Source organism: Cryptotermes secundus, unplaced genomic scaffold, assembly GCF_002891405.2.
Source record: "Cryptotermes secundus unplaced genomic scaffold, Csec_1.0 scaffold810, whole genome shotgun sequence".
Lineage (NCBI taxonomy): Eukaryota > Metazoa > Arthropoda > Insecta > Blattodea > Kalotermitidae > Cryptotermes > Cryptotermes secundus.
The window spans coordinates 179,342-202,328 of NW_019731279.1; the positions used below are offsets into that span (position 1 = coordinate 179,342).

The 22,987-nt window shown below is 38.2% G+C and overlaps 3 protein-coding genes and 1 long non-coding RNA gene across 14 annotated transcripts in view; 2 read left to right on the forward strand and 2 right to left on the reverse strand.

The window, feature by feature from the left end:
- LOC111866902 (coiled-coil domain-containing protein 113-like) overlaps positions 1-11,521 on the reverse strand; it is a 37,422-nt gene extending 25,901 nt beyond the window's left edge. For 2 of the 7 annotated variants that reach the window (XM_023856263.2, XM_023856257.2), the window contains exon 1: positions 11,366-11,521. The gene's annotated coding sequence lies outside the window, so the exon portion shown is untranslated. The other 5 variants (XM_023856258.2, XM_023856261.2, XM_023856259.2 and 2 more) reach the window with 5 other exon arrangements.
- LOC117282517 lies at positions 426-9,733 on the forward strand. Of its 2 annotated transcripts, XM_033752466.1 has the most exons (3): positions 426-551; positions 6,402-6,682; positions 9,032-9,733. In XM_033752466.1, exons 1-3 carry the CDS (start codon positions 432-434, stop codon positions 9,105-9,107), a joined length of 477 nt encoding a protein of 158 aa, XP_033608357.1. In that variant the 5' UTR covers positions 426-431; the 3' UTR covers positions 9,108-9,733. The 2 variants fall into 2 exon arrangements, 1 of the variants encoding a protein (XP_033608357.1); XR_004513276.1 differs by lacking the exons at positions 426-551; positions 9,032-9,733 and adding an exon at positions 815-909 and having other exon boundaries at positions 6,402-6,797.
- A 103-nt stretch (positions 11,522-11,624) lies between the features above and the next one.
- On the forward strand, positions 11,625-22,365 carry LOC117282518. 2 transcript variants are annotated; one of them, XR_004513278.1, is made up of 4 exons: positions 11,625-11,764; positions 11,900-12,026; positions 14,405-18,086; positions 22,198-22,365. It is a non-coding gene; the product is annotated as an uncharacterized LOC117282518 (long non-coding RNA). The 2 variants fall into 2 exon arrangements; XR_004513277.1 differs by lacking the exon at positions 22,198-22,365 and having other exon boundaries at positions 11,641-11,764; positions 14,405-18,248.
- LOC111866893 (acyl-CoA-binding domain-containing protein 5A) overlaps positions 19,833-22,987 on the reverse strand; it is a 44,327-nt gene continuing 41,172 nt past the window's right edge. For all 3 annotated transcript variants that reach the window (XM_023856239.2, XM_023856238.2, XM_023856237.2), the window contains one exon: positions 19,833-21,878. In XM_023856239.2, the coding sequence (XP_023712007.1) occupies positions 21,729-21,878 (150 nt within the window). In that variant the 3' untranslated portion in view covers positions 19,833-21,728. The remainder of the gene's footprint in view (positions 21,879-22,987) is intronic.

Here is a 22,987-nt window from a genome sequence, read left to right on the forward strand (position 1 = left end):
ATAGTCTCTATAAAATATTCTTAGTATTCTGAAAACTATACATATTCTGAAGGCATAAACTTTAAGGTTAGGTATGTCACTAAATTTACACTAGCTGAAACTTTGCCCTGGAATAAATAATTGAATTAAATAATTAGTCATTTGTAAGTCTGAGAGAACACTGTAAATAGATGGAAACACTTATGAAAAGGATATCATTTATTCATTTTTTCCAAAATTGCCTTGCTTTCAATAATGAAAACTTTGATGCTTATACGATACATGAAAATTACAATTGCTATTACTTATTTTCTTGTAGTTCCACAGCCAGCCTGATTTCATGCTAATAACTAAAACCAAATTTTCCTCAAGATACTCATATATGTCAATAGTGCAAGTTTGCTTTACAATCACACAGCCCTCACTGATGTGATTCCTGTTTGCAGTTGAGGATGAGCAACTGGCTTCCACTGAAGAGGGAGGCCACTGAGTATTCATCACAGTATATTCAGAAGGATGTGATGCCTCTGGTGGAGAAAGTGTATGCCCCAGAAACACTATCTGTGTGCAATGTGAGTTCACACAGTAAAATAATTTTCAGGATATTTTTGATTTGTGGTCCAACAGTATTCCACATTTCACATCACCTTCTGATTAATGGGTATAAAAACCAAAGATTTAAATGTTTAAAAACAAATGAGTTTGTGAAGTGAACACTGGCCACAAAGATAAGAGAGATCCTTCTGGTGGTACATTATTAAATCCATACTATCTAGAAAGCAGTGAATTGTTAATAATAATGATGGCCCAAAGAACTGTGCTCAGAATTTATTGAAGCAGACAAATGTGTAAATGAAAACATACAGTCTAATGATCATGCCTTCTGATGTGCTTTTATAGCAGCTGAGGATTAGCACTTCTAGGTTTCAAGTATGGGTTGTGTTGCTTTATATAGGTTAATTGTCATAGGTCTTGCTAAGGATTATTATATTAGGTTATGTGTGATATTGGGTTTTAATTATCAGATTTTTTAACTTCCACAAATTACAGATGTACGTGCTCATGGCAGTGTACAGTCACCATTGTCCTCGTAATATATCACCAATTGAAACCAATTTGGGTGCTAGTACCAGCTCCAATCTGAGATATGAGTGTTTCAAATTTTCTACTCCATTCTGACACATATTTGACAAAACATTCCACAATTTCAAAACATCTGCACTGGTAATGGCATCATTCCTCTGGTAATCTCAAGCTTCAGTTCTTTTTGTATAAAATTACAACTCTTTAAATTATGGCTTAGGTTTGCCTTGCATTTTAGGTGAGGTGGTTTGATTATATTAGGATGTATTGTTGCATTTTCATATTGGATTAAATTTGTCTGCTTCCATACCTACATATACATTTGCGTTTCTTTAAAATATTCATAAATGTGCCACCGGCACCGAATATAAAACATGTCAAGAAGCAAACAAAACATTGGACACTTATACATTCACAAATAAAATCACTAGCATATATAATCCATACTTGTCAAAAACACATACAATAGTTAAAAGGCAATACAAATTGCAGCAAGTATATATAAGCACAGCCAAGGACATAAATAAATAAATAAATGGTGTTTAGTGAAGTGTGCACTGTCAGACACCTCTTTTCCTTAGCCGCAGGTCTTGACAGAAAAGCAAGAATTCCTCAACAGTATAAGAAGGGTTTTGAAGCAATACATCTTTCAGTTTCCCAATAAACTGTTTTTATTATGTACTAACTAAATTAAAAAATCAGGCAAACTATTAAAAACTTTTACACTCATGCAATAGACCCCTTTTTGCCTCTTTGCTAGATGTAATTGAGGAACATGTAAGTTTCTAACTTGTCTTGTTGATTTACCATGAACTGTATGATTAAAAGTATAATACCCCAAATTGTTTATCATTAGTATCATTAAAGATAATATATATTGAGAAGCCAATGTCGGAATTTTTAATTTTTTAAAAACTGTTCTACATGATTCTCTGGGTTTCATTCCCATCATTATTCTGACGGCCTTCTTTTGTAAAAGAAAAATCTTCTTAGCCTCCAACAAGTTTCCCCAAAATACTATCCCATATCTCATAATTGAATGAAAATATGCGTGGTGAATCATCCTTAGTGTTTCAATATTGCTATACAGTTTCATGTTTCTTATTGCAAAGCATGCCTTGCCCAATCTAGACAGCATCGATTCAATGTGTGACTTCCAATTCACGGTCTTATCAGTTTCAGTGCCCAAGAATTTAACGTGGGTTTCCTCATGCAATATCTCATCATTAAACTTTAAATGTATAGACATATTATCTCGATTAACTGTATCAAATTTTAACACTTTAGTTTTTTTCAGATTTAGAGACAGGCCATTACATGCAAACTAATGGCTCAAAGAATTCAACACAATGTTAGACCTTACTTGGATTTCATCAATATCAATGCCTGATACTAATATGCTTGTATCGTCTGCATACAACAATAACTTATTATCAGTATTTAATGCTGATGACAGGTCATTGATATATAAAAGAAGCAGCAAGGGACCGAAAATCGAGCCCTGCAGCACTCCATATTCAACAATCTCCCATCCTGAACAACATTTTTCATTCCCATTAGTATACAATTCCACTCTTTGCCTTCTGTTTCCCAAATATGACTTCAGCCATGTTAAAGTTTTACCACCAAGTTCATATGCTGCCAGCTTGCTCAAAAGGCTATCATGAACCACACAATCAAAAGCCTTTGTCAAATCACAGAAAATTCCTAATGAATGATGGTGTCGTTCCAAAGTTTCTAATATATGATGAGTTAGGGCATAGATTGCAGTTTCCGTACTTCTATTTTCTCTAAATCCAAACTGAGCAGATGAAATTAAATTATTTGTATGTAAGTGCTGCTTTATCCTGCTATACATCGCTTTTTCAAATATCTTGGAGAAGATTATTAACAGTGATATTGGTCTATAATTTGCCATAACGACCTTCTCACCTGTTTTGTGTAAAGGTCTTACTGACGCAAATTTCATTCTATCAGGAAAAATTCCACGTTCAAGTGATGCATTAAGTATATGTCCAAGTGGTTTACTTATTTGATCAGTGCTATATTTTAATATTCTGCTAGAAATACCATCATAACCTGTAGAGTTTTTCGATTTTAGTGTCTTAAGTATGTTCTTTATTTCCGCCTCAGTTACGGGTATTCATTTCAATTCAGGCAAGTTATCATACTTAAGAGTATTTAATAATTTAATTGCCTCATTTTTATCAGCATTTTTTGTTGCCAAGTTCTCGGTTACAGTTGTAAAATGTTTATTAAATATTCTCACTAATTCCTTAGGATCCATTACTTTCCTTTTCCCCACTTGCAATTCTGTTACTTTATGCGAGACCTGGTTTTTTCCACTTTCCTTATTGATAATCTTCCAAGTTAATTGTATTTTATTTTCTGAGTTACTTATTAATTTCTGATAATACAGTCTCTTTGCTTCTCTTATTACTCTCACTAGTATCATAGACACAAGTACTCATACCAGTACATGGCTATTATTGTTCTTGTAACATATCACATTGACACTGCTGAAGCTGTCATAGAGCCTCTGTTGGTTTAGGTGTGAGTGTCAATGTTTAGATCTGCATGGTCTCAGATTTCACATTCCCTTCTGAAAAGTATCCAATAAAGCATTGTTCAATTCTGAAGTTCCTGCTTCATTAACAGCACCACTGTCATGTCATTCTCATGTACAATTGCTCTTGCAAATACACTTTCACATAAATTTTCACATTCTTGTATGTAGCTTAATTATGGGCATGTCATTCTGTATTGAATTAGCTGCCCTAACCCTTTCAATGGGATCAGTGATCTGGGGTTAGGTTAGGTTGTTATATTAGGCTAGGTTTGGTTGGGTCATGTATTTAGATTTGGTTAGGGTGCTAAGTCGGGTTTTAATTTTGGGTTAAATTTGTTTACTTCCAAATGTCAACATATGCACTCATATCATATACTCAATATCCTTGTAACATATCACATGATCAAGTCAGAACTAACGCAGATGCTGTCAGGCACCAGCATCAGTTCTTGTTCCGCATGGTACATGATTCTCAACTAATTCTGACATTTAATCAATAAAGCATTCCTTGATTTCAAAGCACCTACCTCAATAACAGCATCACTGTCATGATATACCCACACATCTTTCACCCAGTGCAAATGATTTTACATAAATCTGCACACCCTCTTATGTGGATGTTATGAAGGCTAGTTCTTGAGAAAGGCCTGATGATTATGGATTAGTAAACACTATATAGTCTTGATACTGATAGCATCATTAATCAACAAACTTGAATAAACTATGGATTATGTTGCTTGTAATGTTGGAGAAAATTAAAATACACTGTCACCTAGTATGGATTGACTACAGATGGAGTTTGGATTGGTGACTCGATTTATTGACCACTTATATGCTTATGACTCTTGACTACACATTACAGATCACTGGCACACACAAACTAGTGTCCTCAGTCTATTACAGTCTCCACTAGCTGTTTCCTAGCAACACATATTAACACAGGAACTACAGGGGATGAACAAAAATATGGGAACACCCAACAAAAAACACATTACCATGACTAATATGGTGTAGGACAACCTCTGGCCTGCAGAACTGCTTGCAGTCTCCTTGGAATGGATAAATAGAGGTCCTGTATGATTTGCAAGGGAATCTTGTATCATTCTTCCTGAAAAAAATGGTAGTTCTGTTATCGATGATGGAGGTGTATAGTGCACAAGCAGATTGCTCTCCAAAACAGACCACAAAGGCTAAATAATATTGATATCTGGCAATTGTAGGGGCCATGGCAGACGTGACACTTCATCTTCGTTCTCAGAAAACCAGTCCTGGACGATGTGAGCTATGTGAACACAGGCATTGTTGGCTTGGTAAATGGCATCACAATTAGGGAACAAACTTTGCACCACGGGATGGACCTGGTCGCCCAAACTGGTCACATAGTCGTTGGCAGTGACGTGACCTTGCAGGGTAATGATGGGTCCAACAGAATACCACGATATGGCTGCCCATACCATGATCGAACCCCCGCCATGTTTCACTCTTGGCAGCAAATAATCTGGATCGTAAGCTTGGGATGCGTTTTCCAGACGTAAACTCGGCCAGAAGTCGGAAACAGTGTGAAGGTGGACTCATCCGACCAAGTGACTGTCTACCATAGTCCAGGTTTTATGACTTCGGCACCACACTGTCCTCTTAGTGGCATTTTCATCATTGATGAGTGCCTTTGGAATTGCAGCTCATCCAGAAATACCCTGCTTGTGGAGTTCCCTTCATTCTGTTTTGGTGCTGACAGGGTTTGTGAGCGTAACATTCAGTTCAGCAGTCACTTTTGCAGCTGTAGTCTTCTTATTTTTCGTCACAATCCTACGCAATGTTCGTCTGTCTCGATCACTCAACACACATTTCCGTCCATGCTGTTGTTTATCGGATACGGTTTTTTCAGTCCTCCTGTATGTGGTCATAATCTTGGATACTGTGCCTCACGAAACACCAAAAACCTTGGCTACCTTGGTTACGGAAGCACCCACCATATGGGCCCCAACAATTTGCCCGTGTTCGAATTCTGTTAGCTCTGACGTGATGCACAAAAAATTGCATGGAACACTGTCTCGACAACAAATGACGCTTGAAACATATTGCGGAGGTTATACAGGTAGTGGTGTTGGGCAGATACGACAGCATGACCTACAAACGTCACTAAAATAAACACTTCAATTCAGGCATGCATTTCATGAGGTGTTTCCATATTTTTGTCCATCCCCTGTATATCAGTCTCACGGGATTACACATTCCAAATATCACACATAAAATCTTTTCTTCACAGCTGGACTTTCAGCTGAGTGTTTTTGCAAATAACTTGTGGCCATTTCACACAAACCTCCTAGTCTTCTCTTCACTGCCTGACTATCTACAAACTTAGCTCTAAACCTCATCTTGCTTACAACCTCTCGGCATTATTAAGAATCTGCTACCTAACAATGGGCATTGTTCCACTGCCCATTTTGCGGCCCTTGCCTAGAAAGGTCTCTGGTATATTTGCTTATCTCGTGGTCGTCACATGGTAACAGCTCTACACACTGTAATACCAATATGTTTTAACAACTCACAAATTCAGCCAATTAGCACCTATAATGGTCAGGTCTACAACAAAATCAGGGTATAAAATTCTGGGGGGACAAACAAACACAGCTACAAGGGTTCCAAAGGAAGATCTTGTGTCTGATTTTACAAATCAGGTTTCTTCAGACAAAATAAATAATGTTTTACTGTAGTAGCAAATAATCTGTATGTAAAAGTCTATATTAAAATATCTGTGGTTAAATTCCAGTGTCAAGACCTGGGTCACAACAAACAGCCTCCAGTGCTGCTGGATATGAACAGTTCTGCAAGGTACCTGGATCCATATGTAAGCACAACACACTTCACAAATGCAAAATTCTCAGATGATCAGATACATGGAATTGCCAGAAATGATGCTGTAACATTCTACACGATGGACCAGATACCACAGCTGAGCATACACACACAACCACTCTATGATTCAGTTATATTTAAGAATAAGATATCCAACAGGACTCTGCCCCAGATGGTCTGTCGGGTACCACACAAGTGAGTGTATGTTTTAATTACTGTCCACTACAGAGGTGCATGCTATCATTCTAAGTTCAGAAAATTTCATCTGTCGGTCTTCTTTTCAACAACCAAAAGATGTACAGAATGGGCAAATAAGTTTCAAGACTAATTTTCAAAACTTTATTTTAAGAGATGCAGATATTAGCAACCTAGAATTTTTCAAAGTAATCTACCTCCAGTGGGAGCCGGGATAGCATAGTCAGTATAGCAACTGGCTACAGGCTGAATGACTGAAGGGTCAGAGTTCGAGTCCTGGTGTGGGCAAGAATTTTCTCTTCTTGAAGTCATCCAGACTGGCTCTGGGGTCCACCAAACCTCCTATCCAATGGGTACTGGGGGCTCTTTTCCCTGGAGTAAAGTGGCAGGGGAATGAAGCTGACCACTCACCTCTCACTGATGCTGAGGTCAAGAAACTGTGGGTCTATACATCCATTCCCCCATTTGTCTTCAGGGTATAGTGCTTAATTAGTTAAGCACAGGGACAACTTATCTATCGCCAATTCTTTACAATGTTCCTAGTACTTCAGCCATTGTTCAAAACAGTTTTTAAAATCCTGAACAGGATGTCTGTCAAAATTTTTTCATGGATGATTTATTGTCTTCAAGATCCTGAATGTCCTAGAAACACTTTCCTTTCAGCACATTCTTGAGTTTTGGAAACAGCCAGAAGTCAGCTGGAGCCAAGTCAGGAGAGTACACTGGATGATCCATGGCAGAGATAGTTTTCCTGCTAAAAACTTCAACATTCAAAACAAAGAATGTGCCAGCACGTTGTCTTGGTGAAGAGTCAACGAGCGGTCTATTCACAACTCTCCTTGCTTATGCTTCACAGCATCAATAAGCCTTTTCAAAAACGTCCACACAGAATGTCTGCTTAACAGTGGTTCCATTGGGTACAAATTCAAAGTGGATGATATTCCTGATGATGAGAAAGCATATCAACAATGTTATGACTTTCGATTTTGACATCTGCTGCTTCTTTGGCCTGGGGATTCGCCACAAACTGTTTTTAAAATCCCTAAAGTTTCACTTGGCGATTTCTGCAGTTTAACACAAAAATTCACATTCACTCTTTGTTCCTTTGTATGCTCCATTTTCATGTTTGGATGAAGCTGATGACACACAGTGATCTAACAAGCTGCTGTTCACTGCTGTTCAACAAATACTCTGGCTTGTTGAATCACCCAACATTCCAAAGCAATAGCATTGCCAGATCGCCCAGTGTGAAATTAAAAATGAGTCTTGACTGACGTGACTGATCTTATATACAAAACTCATCCAAATCATTATATTGTAGGCACATGTGGTAGTGAGTGAAACAATTCTCTGGTTTTAATAAATTATATAAACTTACACAGTTCAGAACAATGCATATTTGAAACTGGATTCCAGAACAAGAGTTTCTATTACAGACCATTACAACTCAATAGTTCCTTGAATAAACTCTCATGCAGTATTCCATGTGCCACTTAGTCAGGGGCAAACTTGTTCCATAAAGTACTGTTAGTTAAACCATTGTCAATTTCCCATTCTGTCAGATGCAGAGTGAGATCAGAAGCACAAAAAAATAATCCTGACATTAAATATTTCTGATGAAAGTTTCATTCTTCTCAGTGGTACACACATTAGACATTACCCAGGAGGTCTATGGCCCAAGCTAGGCTTGATTTATGGTTCTAGGCCTAGCATGCCCACAAAATACAAGATAAAGCATCAAATTATTCGTTCAAATATGCTTCTGTAGCTTTATGGTTCAGCAGAAGCCTTCTCCCCATATACTTTCAGAAAACAATGGCCATGTTGTTGCTTAAAACTGCTACTCAGATGAATATTCACATAGAGTTCATATGCCCATGACATTGGAGCAATCAAGTGGTGACTTTTCATTCTGACCCTGCCTAATCCATTCAAGCAACACTTTATCCCCATCAGCAGTATTTGCTTGGCGTAAAGCCTTTTATTGTCCATTAATTGAAATACAACAGTCAGCATAAAATTTAAGCAAGTACTCTGTTTCTTAAGAGCATATATGATAGATTTACAAATGACAAATGACAAATTTACATATCCCAAATTCTTCACTTAATCATTTTACAGAGGCATCTTTCTCTAATTTCGTAATTAACTCTATGCCCTTCTTTAAACTCAGGGCAAAATCTGTGAGCCAATTGTCTAGAGAAAATGTGGGAGCCTTGAGGTCTCACCACCCTTTGGGTCTTTACAGCCTGTTACAGGGATAGCAATATCCTTTTTACCTTTATTATGTCACAACAAAATGTTCCTGAACATGACCCAAGGGCATGGCTTCAAATGTTAACATTTCAGAGGACTGGAGAGTGAGATGCAAGCCAAGTTCGTACATCCCTACCAACACAAATTCTCTAGCAAGATGTGGGAATGAGCAGGATACTCAATTTCCATACCATCTCACTGCCCTGCCTACAACACATACTGCACTGAGAACTGCCATACTAGCAAAGGCCAGCCTCTACAGAAGTTTGTCAACTCAGGCATGTCCTATTTGTAAAACTGAAAGAACTGTCTTCTAATACATGTAAACCACAGTATGTTGTAGGTAGTCTGAGACTATGGAGTGCTTAGAAACTGTGAAATAAATTTCAATAGGATCAACATATTTTGCAGGAAAACAGCATGGAATATTCAGGATATGCCATTGTGATTTTATTTTTCAGGAAATGCCCTTGTGATTTTATTAAGTTCTCAGTGGGCTACAGGTCAAGGTGACAGTATATTTGTGAGCTGGGATAGCTCAGTCAATAAAGTGACTAGCTATAACCTTGATGATCAGATTTCAGTCTTTGACAGGGGCAGAACTATCTCTCACCACCACATCCAGACCAACTCTGGAATCACCCAGCCTCATATCCAATGGAGACAGTAAGGCAGTCAGAGCATGAATTTGATCACTCACTTCCATCCATCTAAAGCAGAACTTCGGAATGGGTGTAGTTCTACTTCCACTCTCCCAGTTTGTTCCCAGTGCATTGTTCTTAAGCATAAGGCAACCTGTAACAGTACCTATATTCAGTGCTTGAGGTGGAATGAAAATAGAACCGGGATGCCATCCTGCAACATCCCGCCCCACCTCAAGCCCTGGGTATTGTACATTGCATTTACTGCCAAAGAAGTAAAGGGATGCTTTTAAGCCATCTAGAAAAGAACCGGGATGCCATCCCGCCCCACCTCAAGCCCTGCCTATATTTAGATGTAGTTGCAGTATACAGCTCGTGTCCCACAATTTGGTAATTTCCAGAGAACTGCAGAGGAGAGTATAGTACAGTAGATTGAATTTGCATTCCATATATCCTTCGTTAGGCTGACACAAACAATGAAGAATATTTGGTAAATACAAACAATTTTATGGTTGAATTTGGAAACATCAGATAGTCATTTTCAAAATTCAATATTGTGGCATGTACACCCGTTGCTAGGCTAAGACTGCGAAATAAGCAACTACACAACAGCCATCACTAAGTAACAGGAGCTGTGTCCTCATGTGACTAGTTCCTAGGTTATGCAACTAATCTGACAACAGAAGAGGTCTTTTCTGTGTGGTCGGTGCCAAAGCTATATAATGCAGTTATAAATATAAGAGGCTTAAACTTGGCGGTGGTCAAGCATACAACCATTCAACTGACTAGTCTGCTGTTGTAGCAGGAGGTATTATTGATACCTGCTGTACTGAGCCTGGACTGATAGAGGCTTTGTACGAGTATATGTTGTATATACATACATTTAATAACATGTAAAATGTAAACTGTACATATTGATAACAGACTTATTACTGCTGACTGTGACTCTGGCAAATGACAGACCTGTCCTCTCATCAGAGAGAGCTCCCCACATCAACAAACCTGCAACTGTCTGACAGTACTTAAGATCTGGTTTTAAGCTCCAGATGGGTGCTTTATTCTAAGGCAGACTGGTCAACTGACTGTCAGTCGTTTGACTTTGACTTTGACTGGCAGTTTATCCCATATGGAGGCGGGGTTGAATACCTTCACCATGGCCCTGTGAGTCATAGGAGGCAATGAAAAGGGAAGTCTCAAATCTGAGACAGTAAAATATGGTTGCAAGTCCCACAGGACTCAGACCAGGGAATGATTGTGCTGGCAAGGGCCAGCAGCTATTGTAAACAACAGACCTGTCCTCTTGTCAGAGAGTGTGCCCCACTTCAACAAAACTCTTAACTGTCTGACAGTAATAAAAATTTGGTCATAAGCCCAGTGGGGTGCTTTATTCCAAGCCAGACTGGCTGACTGTCAGTCATAAGACTCAGACTCAGGAATGTCTGCCATTGGAAGCCATTACCAGAAGACTGGTGAAGACACAGCAGGCTGAGAAGACTTAGGTATGTGCTCTTATGAACTGTAAAGTGTTTGAATTAGTGAACCGATTCTAATTACTTACAGTCACTGACCTGTAAGAGTTCAATAAATCCAATTACCAATCCAAACTCCCTCTGTAGTCACTAAAAACGTGATATTTTTAAAAACGTTAGCGACACAGCGTTATTTTTCTAACCATTCTGGGAACATGCAAAAATAATGTTTGATGAAATCTAAGTTTGAAAAAGATGCCATCAAGAACGATCAACAATGGCCATTAAAAGAAGAAAAATCTCCAGAACTTACAAACCATTTTTGTTATATATTTTGTGGCTTTCCATTCTAAGAGAGATTATGGTGTGAAAACTTTGTTGAAATTAGTTCAACAGGGAAGAAGTGAAAGCTGGAAAACCGCCCGCGTAACCACCGACATAAAAAGACTTCAAGCAGAAATTGTAGTAAGTGGTATATTTCTTCTGACATTGGTATCCCTGGAAAGTCAAGTTGGCTGTACCGAATTTTTGACAGGGAGCGGTAGTGTTGTGCGTGTTGCGGCCGTTGTGGCGTATTGTGACGATTGTGACGTCTGAGGCTGAGCTTGCCTGTCTAGGACGTCTAAGTTTTGTTGTGTGTATGGTAGAGGAGTTGTACAGTTTTGCCTCTGAAATACAGTAGTATTGACATTAAAATGCGAGATGCTGATGCAATGGTAGATAGAATTATTAAATTACACGTACTTTGTTCATTAAGAGATCCCTAAATGACATGTTTGTATCTTGAATGATTACCTAACCTTGCTGTGTTTTATGTAAAAGCCAAATTCGGAATGATTTTGTTATTTTAGGGGAACCTGGTATTGGAGTTAGAAACACTAAAAGAAATGCGAATTGATATGGACCGCTGTTTAGAGATGATGCAGTTTATTCGTAAAGACCTTGAAACAATGGCAGAAAATTTGGAGACGTTAGAAGGTATTGTATACATTGCCAAGCTTTTAATGTGTTATTAATTCGTGGCATTGTGGCCAAGAAATGCAGCGCACGCATATGGGTGGGGGGACATACACTTTCGAATTTAATTCTGGCCAGTGCATATGAGAAAAATACTGACTTATTTAGGACTCTTTTGAGCTCACGAATTTTGTAAATAATTTAGGGTATGAATGGGCACTCTTCTCGTTTTTCTGAAGGTTGGGTTGTGAACATTGAGGTTACTAGTGGCTTAACCTTCTAGGGATATAATTTACATCTCATTTATGTAGAACAATTTTGTATTGTAAATACTGCCACACAGTGTACAAGTGACATCCAAGTCCAAGTCACATTGCAACTGACGGTCAGTCAGTCAGTCATTCAGTCAGTAAGTCTTGGTGTCAAGCCCCATGTGGGGCTCATGACCAGATATTTAGTACTGTTTGGCATTTATGGTCTTGTTTTTGTGAGGCGCCCTCTCTGATGAGAGGACGGGCCTGCCTTTTGTATATGATGCTGGCCCTTGCCAGTGCAGTCTTTCTTGGGTCTGAGTCCCATGGAACTTGCAACCATATTTTACTGTCTCAGATTTGAGACTTCCCTTTTCGTCGCCTCCTACGACTCGCAGGGTCACGATGAAGGTATTCGACTCCGCCTCCACACGGGGGTACCTCTCAGTGACATCCACAAGTTGGGTGCTGTTTATATATTAGCCAAAGTTGTCACTTCTGGAAAATATTCCAAACTGGTAACAAAAATATGTATTGTTACTTTGATCATTCTCTTGTAAAAATGTTGTGTTGGATGAGCTGAAAAACTTTCCATTATTTTTATTATTTGTGCCACGATTGTTAATAGATTTGTACACCACCGTCCATTGAAGGTCTTTGCATGGAATGCACTATGACATAACTAGTCAAATTATTATCAGCATAACTTCAGTTTAGCAAGTGTTCAAAACATTTGTTAAAGAATGAGTTCTTCCACTAGTACTTTGATGTATAATTATTTTAATGTTAGTAACTTGAAGATGTAGTGAATTATTTCTTCACTATTTAAAATTTTCCGAAAAGTGCTGTGTACATTTTTGTCACTTCTGAGTGTGACAAAAATAAAACCATATACTACACAGAATTGTATTCACATACAGTAGACTCTTGTTTCATGCTGGGTTTAGGATCCTGGAGACATCAGCATGTACCAAATTAACTTAAATGAAAGACAATTTATAATGTATTTCAATGGGATCCATTCCAGGTTTACAAAAACTGCTATTCATAAAATCATACGAAATATCTGTATATTTTCATCATAAACATTATATACATGGTTTCATATCACATTCTGTAATAAAATATATATACGTGTTACTGATGAGAGGAATGCATTACTGTGGATCACACTGAATCATCTGCCATCTTGGATCAGTTGGAAGCTCTTCAGATTTCTTTTTAAAATAGGAAAGAAGGGTTACTTGCCCTGCTTGATGCCTCTTCTCCTGCAGAATATGGCAGTAAGGCTGCAGCACTGCATTGACTCCTCTTACAGCCCTGTTCCCAGTCAGGATCAGTGTTGCCTAACCTGTGCAGGTACCTGTCAGCCCTAGCCAGAATTTCTTGCTGCTGCTTCCAACTTAGTTGTGCAGCCAAACCTTCCAGTACCTTATTTGTAAGAGACTGGCTCAATACTGTTGAGCCCTAGCTCCTTTATTTACAATCTTTGGCTTTTCCTCAAATCCTCAAAAATCATATACACATTCAGGTCACACTTTATTCACACAAGTTGATGTGACCTCTTAATTTTATCAGCATTTTTTGTGACTGTTGTCACAATGGAGGGGGTCATATTTAAATCCCTAGAAACAGTAGGATGTGACTGCCCACCATCCATTCTTTCTTCTGATGTTATAAATTTGCATGGTCTCTTAGCCACATTTTCAATGGCAGCCGCACTTCCATTCTTATGACTAGACATCACTCCACTTTTATTTTAAAGCAATTTTGAGTCACAATATAATGTACACAGTATATCACTATAATGTAGCACAGATAATTATAAAAACTCACAATATTCAACTTCACAAACTGAGTTTTAAAATAAATTTGTGAGCTGTTGAGGCTCCCCCAGGAAGATTCCTGGTGTTCATATCTGTTAGAGGGTGACCCCAGGGCCATAGTGCAGCTGGAAGGATTAGGTAAATTGAAAAAATTCACTTCATTGGGATTCGATCCCATGACCTTCCTGCTTGTAGCATAGTGCCTCGACCAACTACGCTACCGCATACTCCTACTTAAGAATTTATTAAAGGTAAGATTTTAATCCCTTAAGTCGATGTTACTTTTATGAAGCGTGTCATGATAGTCTCTGTTCATTTTCAGCTTTGAACAAGGATTGGTGTCATTTACAAAAAAAAAGGAGAATAAAAAATAAGGAGACCGATGTGCAGAAACAGTGACAGAATATGAATTATTTATGAAAAGTATATTTTTCTGTAATGTATATTGTTCTTTAACCTTTACTGACCATGTGTTGCATTACTATGATCTATCTCAACAAGCAATGCATTTTTTCAATACTGATACCCTTATGTCAGAGTTGAAGTCCAGCTGCCAGCCCTGTAATACCATATTTAAAAATCCCCTATTTCCAGGTGGTGAACTGTTACTCAAGTTCAACTCTAGCTGCCAACCCAACAGTACTGATATATTTAAAATTCCATATTCCTGGATGATAAAAGTTAATTGTATCTGACAGCCCTTGAGCCGTGTTACGGTCTGGATGGCTGGGTTCAATTTCTGGTAGTATGGGTATGGAAAATTTTGTAATCATGTTACCCAAGAGAGTTGCAAGTCCTCTTATGTTCTGTTTACTGCCACTGACCACTCTTCTCGCTTTGGTGTCGGTGTCTGAAAATGTGGAGTCTATTACAGCATGATGCTATTAAAAGTTGTTTATATTTCTGAGAATGTTGTTTTCAGTTTCTTTACAAAAGCAACATTTCATGTTTGAGCCTCTGGTATGCATTGTTATTTTCCTGAAAATATGACTTATGCAGGGAGATTACCTCCATAAACTACTGAAATTTATTTAGGACTATCAGAGCTATTTTTGAGGAAATCAACATTTTGTTTATTTGGGTACACTTTAAGGGCCCCTGTTTTTAAAGCAAGAATGCTCATATTCACCAGGCACCAGTGTATGACAGATTCTTAAACAATGAATATGAAATCTGTCAAACAATTCAGGTGATAGTGAGGCACACAAGAACAGAGTTTTCTTAATGAGGGGCTAAAAATGTCCAAATCCATCAAAATCTCAAGAATGACCTGTTTCCTGATCACAGTACTTTCCTATATATACTACATATATGAGGAAGTAAAAATCCCTGCCAGGGATCACACACTGTCACCAGTCACTTTACTGACAGGTGTTTCTAGTGCTCATAACTGACAGGACTGCCAAATTTAAGTCATTTATGAAGTTAAATTTACAGTCTTCTTTCATGTATTTCATTAACCAGTGACATGTGGATCTGTCCTCAACCCTTTCTGCTTAACACTATGTTTCCTAGATGTTTTGAAGTTCATGATTAGATTGTGCTAAAATTTCATTTTGTCATCAACAGATGGCAGTCTTGTACTCTTCTGTGGCCTTTAACCAAAAATTACATTTTTTTTACTTATAAATATATGCACACCAAAAAACATCTAATAGTAGAATAATACTACAGAAGCAGGGAGTTGCTACCACTTAACCAGTCATGTGGTTTTGTTCCATGTTCCTATCTCACCTGCAGTGGCACATTAAATTCCCCCGGACATTTAGATTTGTCACTGCAGCATTTAATTTTATAAATTTTGCCCCCTCTTTAAAATGCAATATCTCAATCATGTGTCAGTATAAAATTATGGAACAAAAAGCCTCTGAAAGACCAATTACCAGACTTCACGTACCCATATTTTCATTTCTATAGCCATTAAGTTTAAGTTTGTATATATATATTTTAATTCCATACTTTTGGCTTTATTCTCAAAATATATGCCACTGTCACCACTGACTTTCATTTCTGTTCAGACTACGTGATCTCATGTATGCCTGAGTCATTCACATTCAATATACACTGTCTTGTCGGGTGTCTGGTGTTTAGAAATGAAACATGATCATAGTAGTTTACTGACAAATCTCTCTAGTGAAAACACACACTCCCAGCTTTGCTCACTGTGACACTTTTCACATTTATTTCACTATCACTACCATATTCACTCTGAAATATCACTATATTCATTCTCTTGTAACAGTTCATAAAAACACCTTATCACTTACACGCACCTTCTTGCTAGGACCTGCCATAATGTTTAGTTGAAAGAATTCAAATCCAGGACAGCTATCAAGCAATCAACAACTTCTGTCACACTCTGAAGTAGCTAGAACATCTTGCAAGCACAAGGTACAAGTACACATATGCACTGCCGACTGGCATTATATCTACAATGGAGTAGTTAGCAGTATGCGTAACATCTGTAGACGTCATGGCCACTATGATACACAGTACCGCACGACATCTGTAGACATCACAACCACCTGACTGGTGAAATGCAGCTATGAGAGCAGGCAGAATGCCATTTATAGAAACCGTCATGGGGTTAACCATCCTTTGTTTCACATCTCTACTCAAAAAGATTACTTCAAATTTATGTTTGCATGTGTGCACAAGCATGTGGATAAAAGCTACCAATACCAAATCGCAGTTTTTCAGTGCAGGGATAAAGATGCTCGCTGTGAGATCAAGGTTGCACTGAATGGTGTGGCAGGAGCTTCAGTATGCCCTTGTGAATCATGGTTGCACCATTACTCCATACTTACATGTCACTGCCCCTGAGGTGTTGGACAGATATCACAACCTGTCAGGGCTTCACTTCATATCTGTCACTAGGAATACTTCTGAGAAAACTTGCATTGAAGGAGGAAGTATTGTTTTAATTTCTGGATTCACCTAATTTCTAAACCTCAGATATTCTAAATGGATAAAACAGGGCTGAGGAATTTTTTAGTGTATCCCTTATTTATTATATATATACTTGTATATATTACGTGACACACCTTTTTATATATGTATATCTGTAAAATCTGCCACACCTATAAACTGTGTTCTGTGACTGTTAAAATGTCAATTTATAATTGACATGATGATTTTGCTTCTATGGACAAAGATTGTTTCATGTTTCTGTGGTCATATTTTGAACATACATCACTAGTTGGCACTGTAGACTATACCAATGCATGCATGAATGTTTTCTCTGCCTCCTCCTGCCACCTGGAAGTCATAATTTGAATTTCTTGAAGAATGAATGCCATGTCACGTGTTAGTAACATGCTTTTACATTCAGCTGAACCATGGCTCTCTTGATTCAAGAAACCAGATATAATCCCTTGTGTGATGCAGATGAAGAATCTAGTAGTGATATGTTTAAGTGAAGAGCTTGATATTGACTATGATGATGAAATTAATTTGGAAATCGAAGGAGAAACTGCAAGTGAAGAACTGAGCACCGAAATGGCGGAAAGTCAGAGAGAGAAATAAGCGTGTTGGTGGGCAGGAAGACATGACAATGGGCAAAGATGCATCTGGGAAAATGAAGCAATCATGCTATCAAGAAGACAAGAAAGTACATGGGGTGATAAAACATATATGGAAACAATTTCAGAAAAATTCTGTGCCAGGTAAAAACATTGTAACAGATTAATCAACAGTTGGGTTCAAATGCAAAATAATTTTCAAAACTTATAATCCCCCCCACAAAAAAACAATGAAGTGGAGCATCACAAATATTTGCATTAGCTGAAAGTGACACTGGTAATGTTCACAGTGTAATTCCAAATTACAGAAAAATTACAGGTGACATGTAAATTACCATACTCTGAAAAACCATTCATTCATTTATAGTTCTTTCCTTGATGGACAGTCTATGACTCAGTGTGTCTGGTACTGAAGACTACCACAACTTCACTGACAGGTATTATAGCAGCGTTGAGTTGGCCCAAGAATTGGACAATCAAAATGTAAGTACACATTTGGCTTTTTAACTTTATGTCCTTGTTGCACCAACTTTTGTGCAAAACACTTCACTTAGTAGCTTGGCAGGCATTTTAAAACCTCTGACAACCTGGTTGCAGAAATTTTAATAAAAACGTGACGGGAAAGGGTTAAAGTATGATACTGCATAATGATTACTTGAACTCCATATGTAGTTTTGGCTCACCACATTAAATCATCAACTTCCATCTTAACACTTTGCGGACCGTGCACCCTTTAAAAGGGTTTTGGTTTTTAAACATGGCGGACCGTTCGCGTGTAAACAGGTTTTTAAAACACGATAAGTTGCAACACACTATACATCGCTCTGGTGCCACCTACATTGCACGCAACCGCCTGCAGATGCGTGACGAGACTCTGGAATGTTTAGTTAGCAGTCAGTAACTTGACCTCGCTGTTTACTTAACCGACTATAAAGGAAAATGTTTTGCCTTCTTCAAGCTGTGTGTATCAGCCAGTGGCTAGTGGGGAGAATGGATCAAGGAAAAATTCTCCGATAACCTAGTTGGCCTGCCTTGTGAGACGCAGAGTAATGGATTGTCATTCAGACAGTGACAGTGATGGGGGGACAACAAAGAGTTGTGGCCACAGACAGTAAAGGTGACAGTAGCTCCGACGATAATGCGGGTAATAACATTACGCGTAGTAACATTTCGGGGACAGCAAAAACTCTAAAAGAATTTAAACTCTGATTCAAAATTGAAATACAAAGCATTTCTGATGAATGGGCAAAGGCCTGGGCTCAGTCCAGATGGTGGCAGCAGAACCTGGGTCACACAAAGACTTGGTATGACTGGACCCTTCAACTCCCACCCCACGATGGCCTCATGTGGACCGCCCAGGGCGACTCTCGGGTGATNGATAACCTAGTTGGCCTGCCTTGTGAGACGCAGAGTAATGGATTGTCATTCAGACAGTGACAGTGATGGGGGGACAACAAAGAGTTGTGGCCACAGACAGTAAAGGTGACAGTAGCTCCGACGATAATGCGGGTAATAACATTACGCGTAGTAACATTTCGGGGACAGCAAAAACTCTAAAAGAATTTAAACTCTGATTCAAAATTGAAATACAAAGCATTTCTGATGAATGGGCAAAGGCCTGGGCTCAGTCCAGATGGTGGCAGCAGAACCTGGGTCACACAAAGACTTGGTATGACTGGACCCTTCAGCTCCCACCCCACGATGGCCTCATGTGGACCGCCCAGGGCGACTCTCGGGTGATATGCCGAAAAATACTCTCATGAAAATTGTGAAGAGTGAACATTCCAAGAGGAAGAATCCTTCTAGGCAATGCTGTGTTTGCACAATTCACAAAAAAAGAAGTATGTCTACATTTGCAAGTTCTATGTAATGCCACTTCACAAAGGGGAATGTTTCCAGAAATATCACACCCTCAAGCACGTCCAGGAGCATTGGTAAGTGTTCTCCAAAAATTTTAGTTCAAAAAATTAATTAGGAGATTTTATATTAATTTTTAAATTGAACAATGCACAAGTTAAGGTAGTATGTTTAAAAATGCCGGTCCCCAGGGTGATTTAAATATTAAATATTTAAATCGCCGGTCCGCGAAGTGTTAACATTACCCATATGAGCCACCCTTACAAGACATCATTCCAGGTATTCTGATCACTGAAAACTCATTAAAGACAACTCGATGGAAATGGTGACTGGAGAGAGAATTGCTTTTGCTAGTAGTGGAGCAGCCCTCTAGCCTAGTATATTCAAGAAGTCTGGATTTAATTCTAACAGTTACCACTCTTGCAGTCTTTACCTTATGAACAAAATAAACATGTCATGATAAAATTGCCTGGTTTACATATACTGAGAGAGTGAAACAGCTGAAACCCTTTATACAGTTTGGATATTCTAATCCGAATATGACTTGAAAATGAATGAGACCACAGAAATGTGCCAGGACAGAGAATGCATCCAGAGAAGCTCAATAAGTAACCAAGGTGTGACACGTGAAGGCAGTACTTCACAATGTGCAAATCAACATTACAACACAACCACACCTTTAATCAACATTTTTGAAGCCATTTTCCATCCAGTGTTAAGGCAACTGATGATAAAGTTCACAGCAGTGCAACTTTTGTGTTAATTTGGTGCCTGTCATATAGAAAACCCGGAACTATGTTGTTATGCTATCACAAAGCAGCTTAATAGTAGATGGGAAGTTGACGGTTTAATATGTTGTTTCTGGCTATCTTAACATTAACATAGGGAATGTATACTTAAACATGTGTACCAATTTACAAAACTCATCCAACACTGTCACCAGACGACACAACAAAAATTAAACAAGAACTGAAAATTACAATCAAGGGAGACTTAATTAAAATGTGGATAATACCAGAGTTCAGGTTCCTTCTACCAGCCACTTATCCTATCAGAAATCAATTATACATTTCTCTTACTCTTGGTAATATAACACCATGGTTTAGAATCTATTTTTGCCTTTCCACTTATGTTACATGCACCACACACCAAATAAAGTGTTGAAACTTTACAAGACTACACAAGTGTGTACTGAATCTGTTCAGTGGTACTGGTAACAAAAATGAAAGTAACCTTTGAGTAGTTAAATTTGTTATCCAAAATTATTTCTGACTTAGTGGACATAAAATAACCCTATTATAAAGTATAACCATCACAGTTCAATATAGCTAGGTGTTCCAAATTTGAACTGTACTGAGCACAAGCTAAGTGAAGGTGATCTACCCGAATCTGACTGACCCAGGCACTGTTAAGTATAATACCTGTGGTTTGTGTAGATCAGGCTGCATCTAGAACATCTTCAAGGTATTCATGAAAATGAACACACCTGCTTTGGACTACAGCCACATTTGAAAAGAATGCCTTAAGTAGGACATATATAAGAAATGGAAAGAAAGTTAAGCAAAATGTTAACTTAAAATCTCTACTTGTGCTGGGAACATCAACCTCATGCAAAATGGACTAGATAATTTCATGCATTAAATATTAAGCAGAGAATAAAACAAATCACTGCACCAAATATTTTAAATTGCAATATGAACCAGATGTAGAAAATTACAGAATAAGGGACCTTATTCTCTCTACTTGTAAAGATGTCTTAGATTCCAACATTTCACATGCCTAGACTCACATTGACAATTTAGTCCAAGTAACAGGACAGCAAACCACAGTCCACCTAAGTCAGTGTGCTGAAAAAAAAACACTAAAAACCTCTAAAGCTATGATACAGTATATGTTTCATGTGTTGCCTGTTACACATATGAAATGTGGAGAAAACTAGTTTTTGTGTTAACAAATTTTCTAGGTTCATCCACCCCATACCTGTGATGCTACATAGGACACAATCCAAGGAATATATGAATATGACATTTTGCACCACTGCCATATACTATGAACATAGACCCTTCTTCCATTTATGATATATCCTTGGAATCTTGAATGACTATCACCCAATTATGAGGGCTGAAAGGTACATATAATAAAGTAACAGTGTTAACATATCACCCTTTGAGTCCTGAACAAATCTTGAACAAGACCTGGTTGGTGATTACCATTGCACCAGCACTGCTACCAATCATAGGAAGTTGCAGCTGAACCTGTGACAGGGAATCATAGGAGCTGAGTGCGTGCACTACGTCTCTTCCTCAACCACAAGATGACTGCATGAACAAACAGTGGCCAAAGGATCACAAACATGAATGTTCTAGGTGAGAGATCTGGGAATAGCCACCATGATGGACGTCCTTCATTTGGCTGCACCTGTACAAAACTATGCATCAGTTAAATTTAACTGATTATCTGTATGTAATGAGACTGAACTGTTCTGACAAGCAGACATGTTACCAAATACACTACTTTTCAACATAGTGAAATCCCTGTTTAATATTCCTCACTTTTCCCTACCTGGTAATCCATCTGGAAAACAAATGAAGATTTAATCATGTTTATATTTTTAATAAACACCATGCAATACCTTTCATAAGTTGTTAAGTAAGTCTGTAATTACTGTGTATGTGTATTTATCATCTGTCCAGGTCCGAGGCTGTGTTAATTTTCGTAACATAATCATTTTTTACAGTGAGGAGTTGTTAGCCCCAAGCTGGAGGGCCACCCCTTGTCAGCTGTCTGTGACTGCTTATTCAATATATTCACAGCTTCCCTCCTAAACTGAAGGGCATCTCCTCCATCTACAACCTGAGGACACGCCATGCCGGATCCTAGCCCTTTTGAGGTTGAAAGTGCTATTGCAAAATTGAAACGGTATAAATCGCCAGACAGTGATCAAATTCTGGCAGAACTTATTCAAGCAGGAGGCGAAATATTATGTTCTAAGATCCACAATGTAATTACTTCTATTTGGCATAAGAAAAATTGCCTGATAAGTGGAAGGAGTCTATTATTGTACCAGTTCACAAGAAGGGTGATAAAACTGACTAGTAATTATCAGGGGATATCACTGCTATCAACTTCATATAAAATTTTGTCCAATATTCTTCTCTCAAGGTTAAGTCCATATATAGATGAAATTATTGGGGATCATCAGTGTGGGTTTTGACGTAACAGATCAACTACAGATCAGATCTTTTGCATTCGTCAGATATTGGAGAAGAAATGGAAGTACGATGAGACAGTACATCAGCTATTCATAGACTTCAAGAAAGCCTATGATTCAGTTAGGAGAGAAGTACTGTACAACGTTCTAATAGAGTTTGGGATACCCATGAAACTAGTTAGGTTGATTAAAATGTGTTTAAACGAAATGTATAGTAAAGTCCATGCAGGTAAATATTTGTCTGATAAATTTCCTATCCAGAATGGTTTAAAACAAGGAGATGCTTTATCGCCACTCCTTTTCAACTTTGACTTAG

Excerpts from the sequence above, each read along its gene's own strand:
- LOC117282517 (XM_033752466.1), top strand. The coding sequence starts at position 432 with ATGAGCAACTGGCTTCCACTGAAGAGGGAGGCCACTGAGTATTCATCA. Across the intron at positions 552-6,401 it reads AAACACTATCTGTGTGCAAT|TGTCAAGACCTGGGTCACAA; the intron begins GTGAGTTCACAC and ends GTTAAATTCCAG. Across the intron at positions 6,683-9,031 it reads GTCTGTCGGGTACCACACAA|AGGACTGGAGAGTGAGATGC; the intron begins GTGAGTGTATGT and ends TTAACATTTCAG.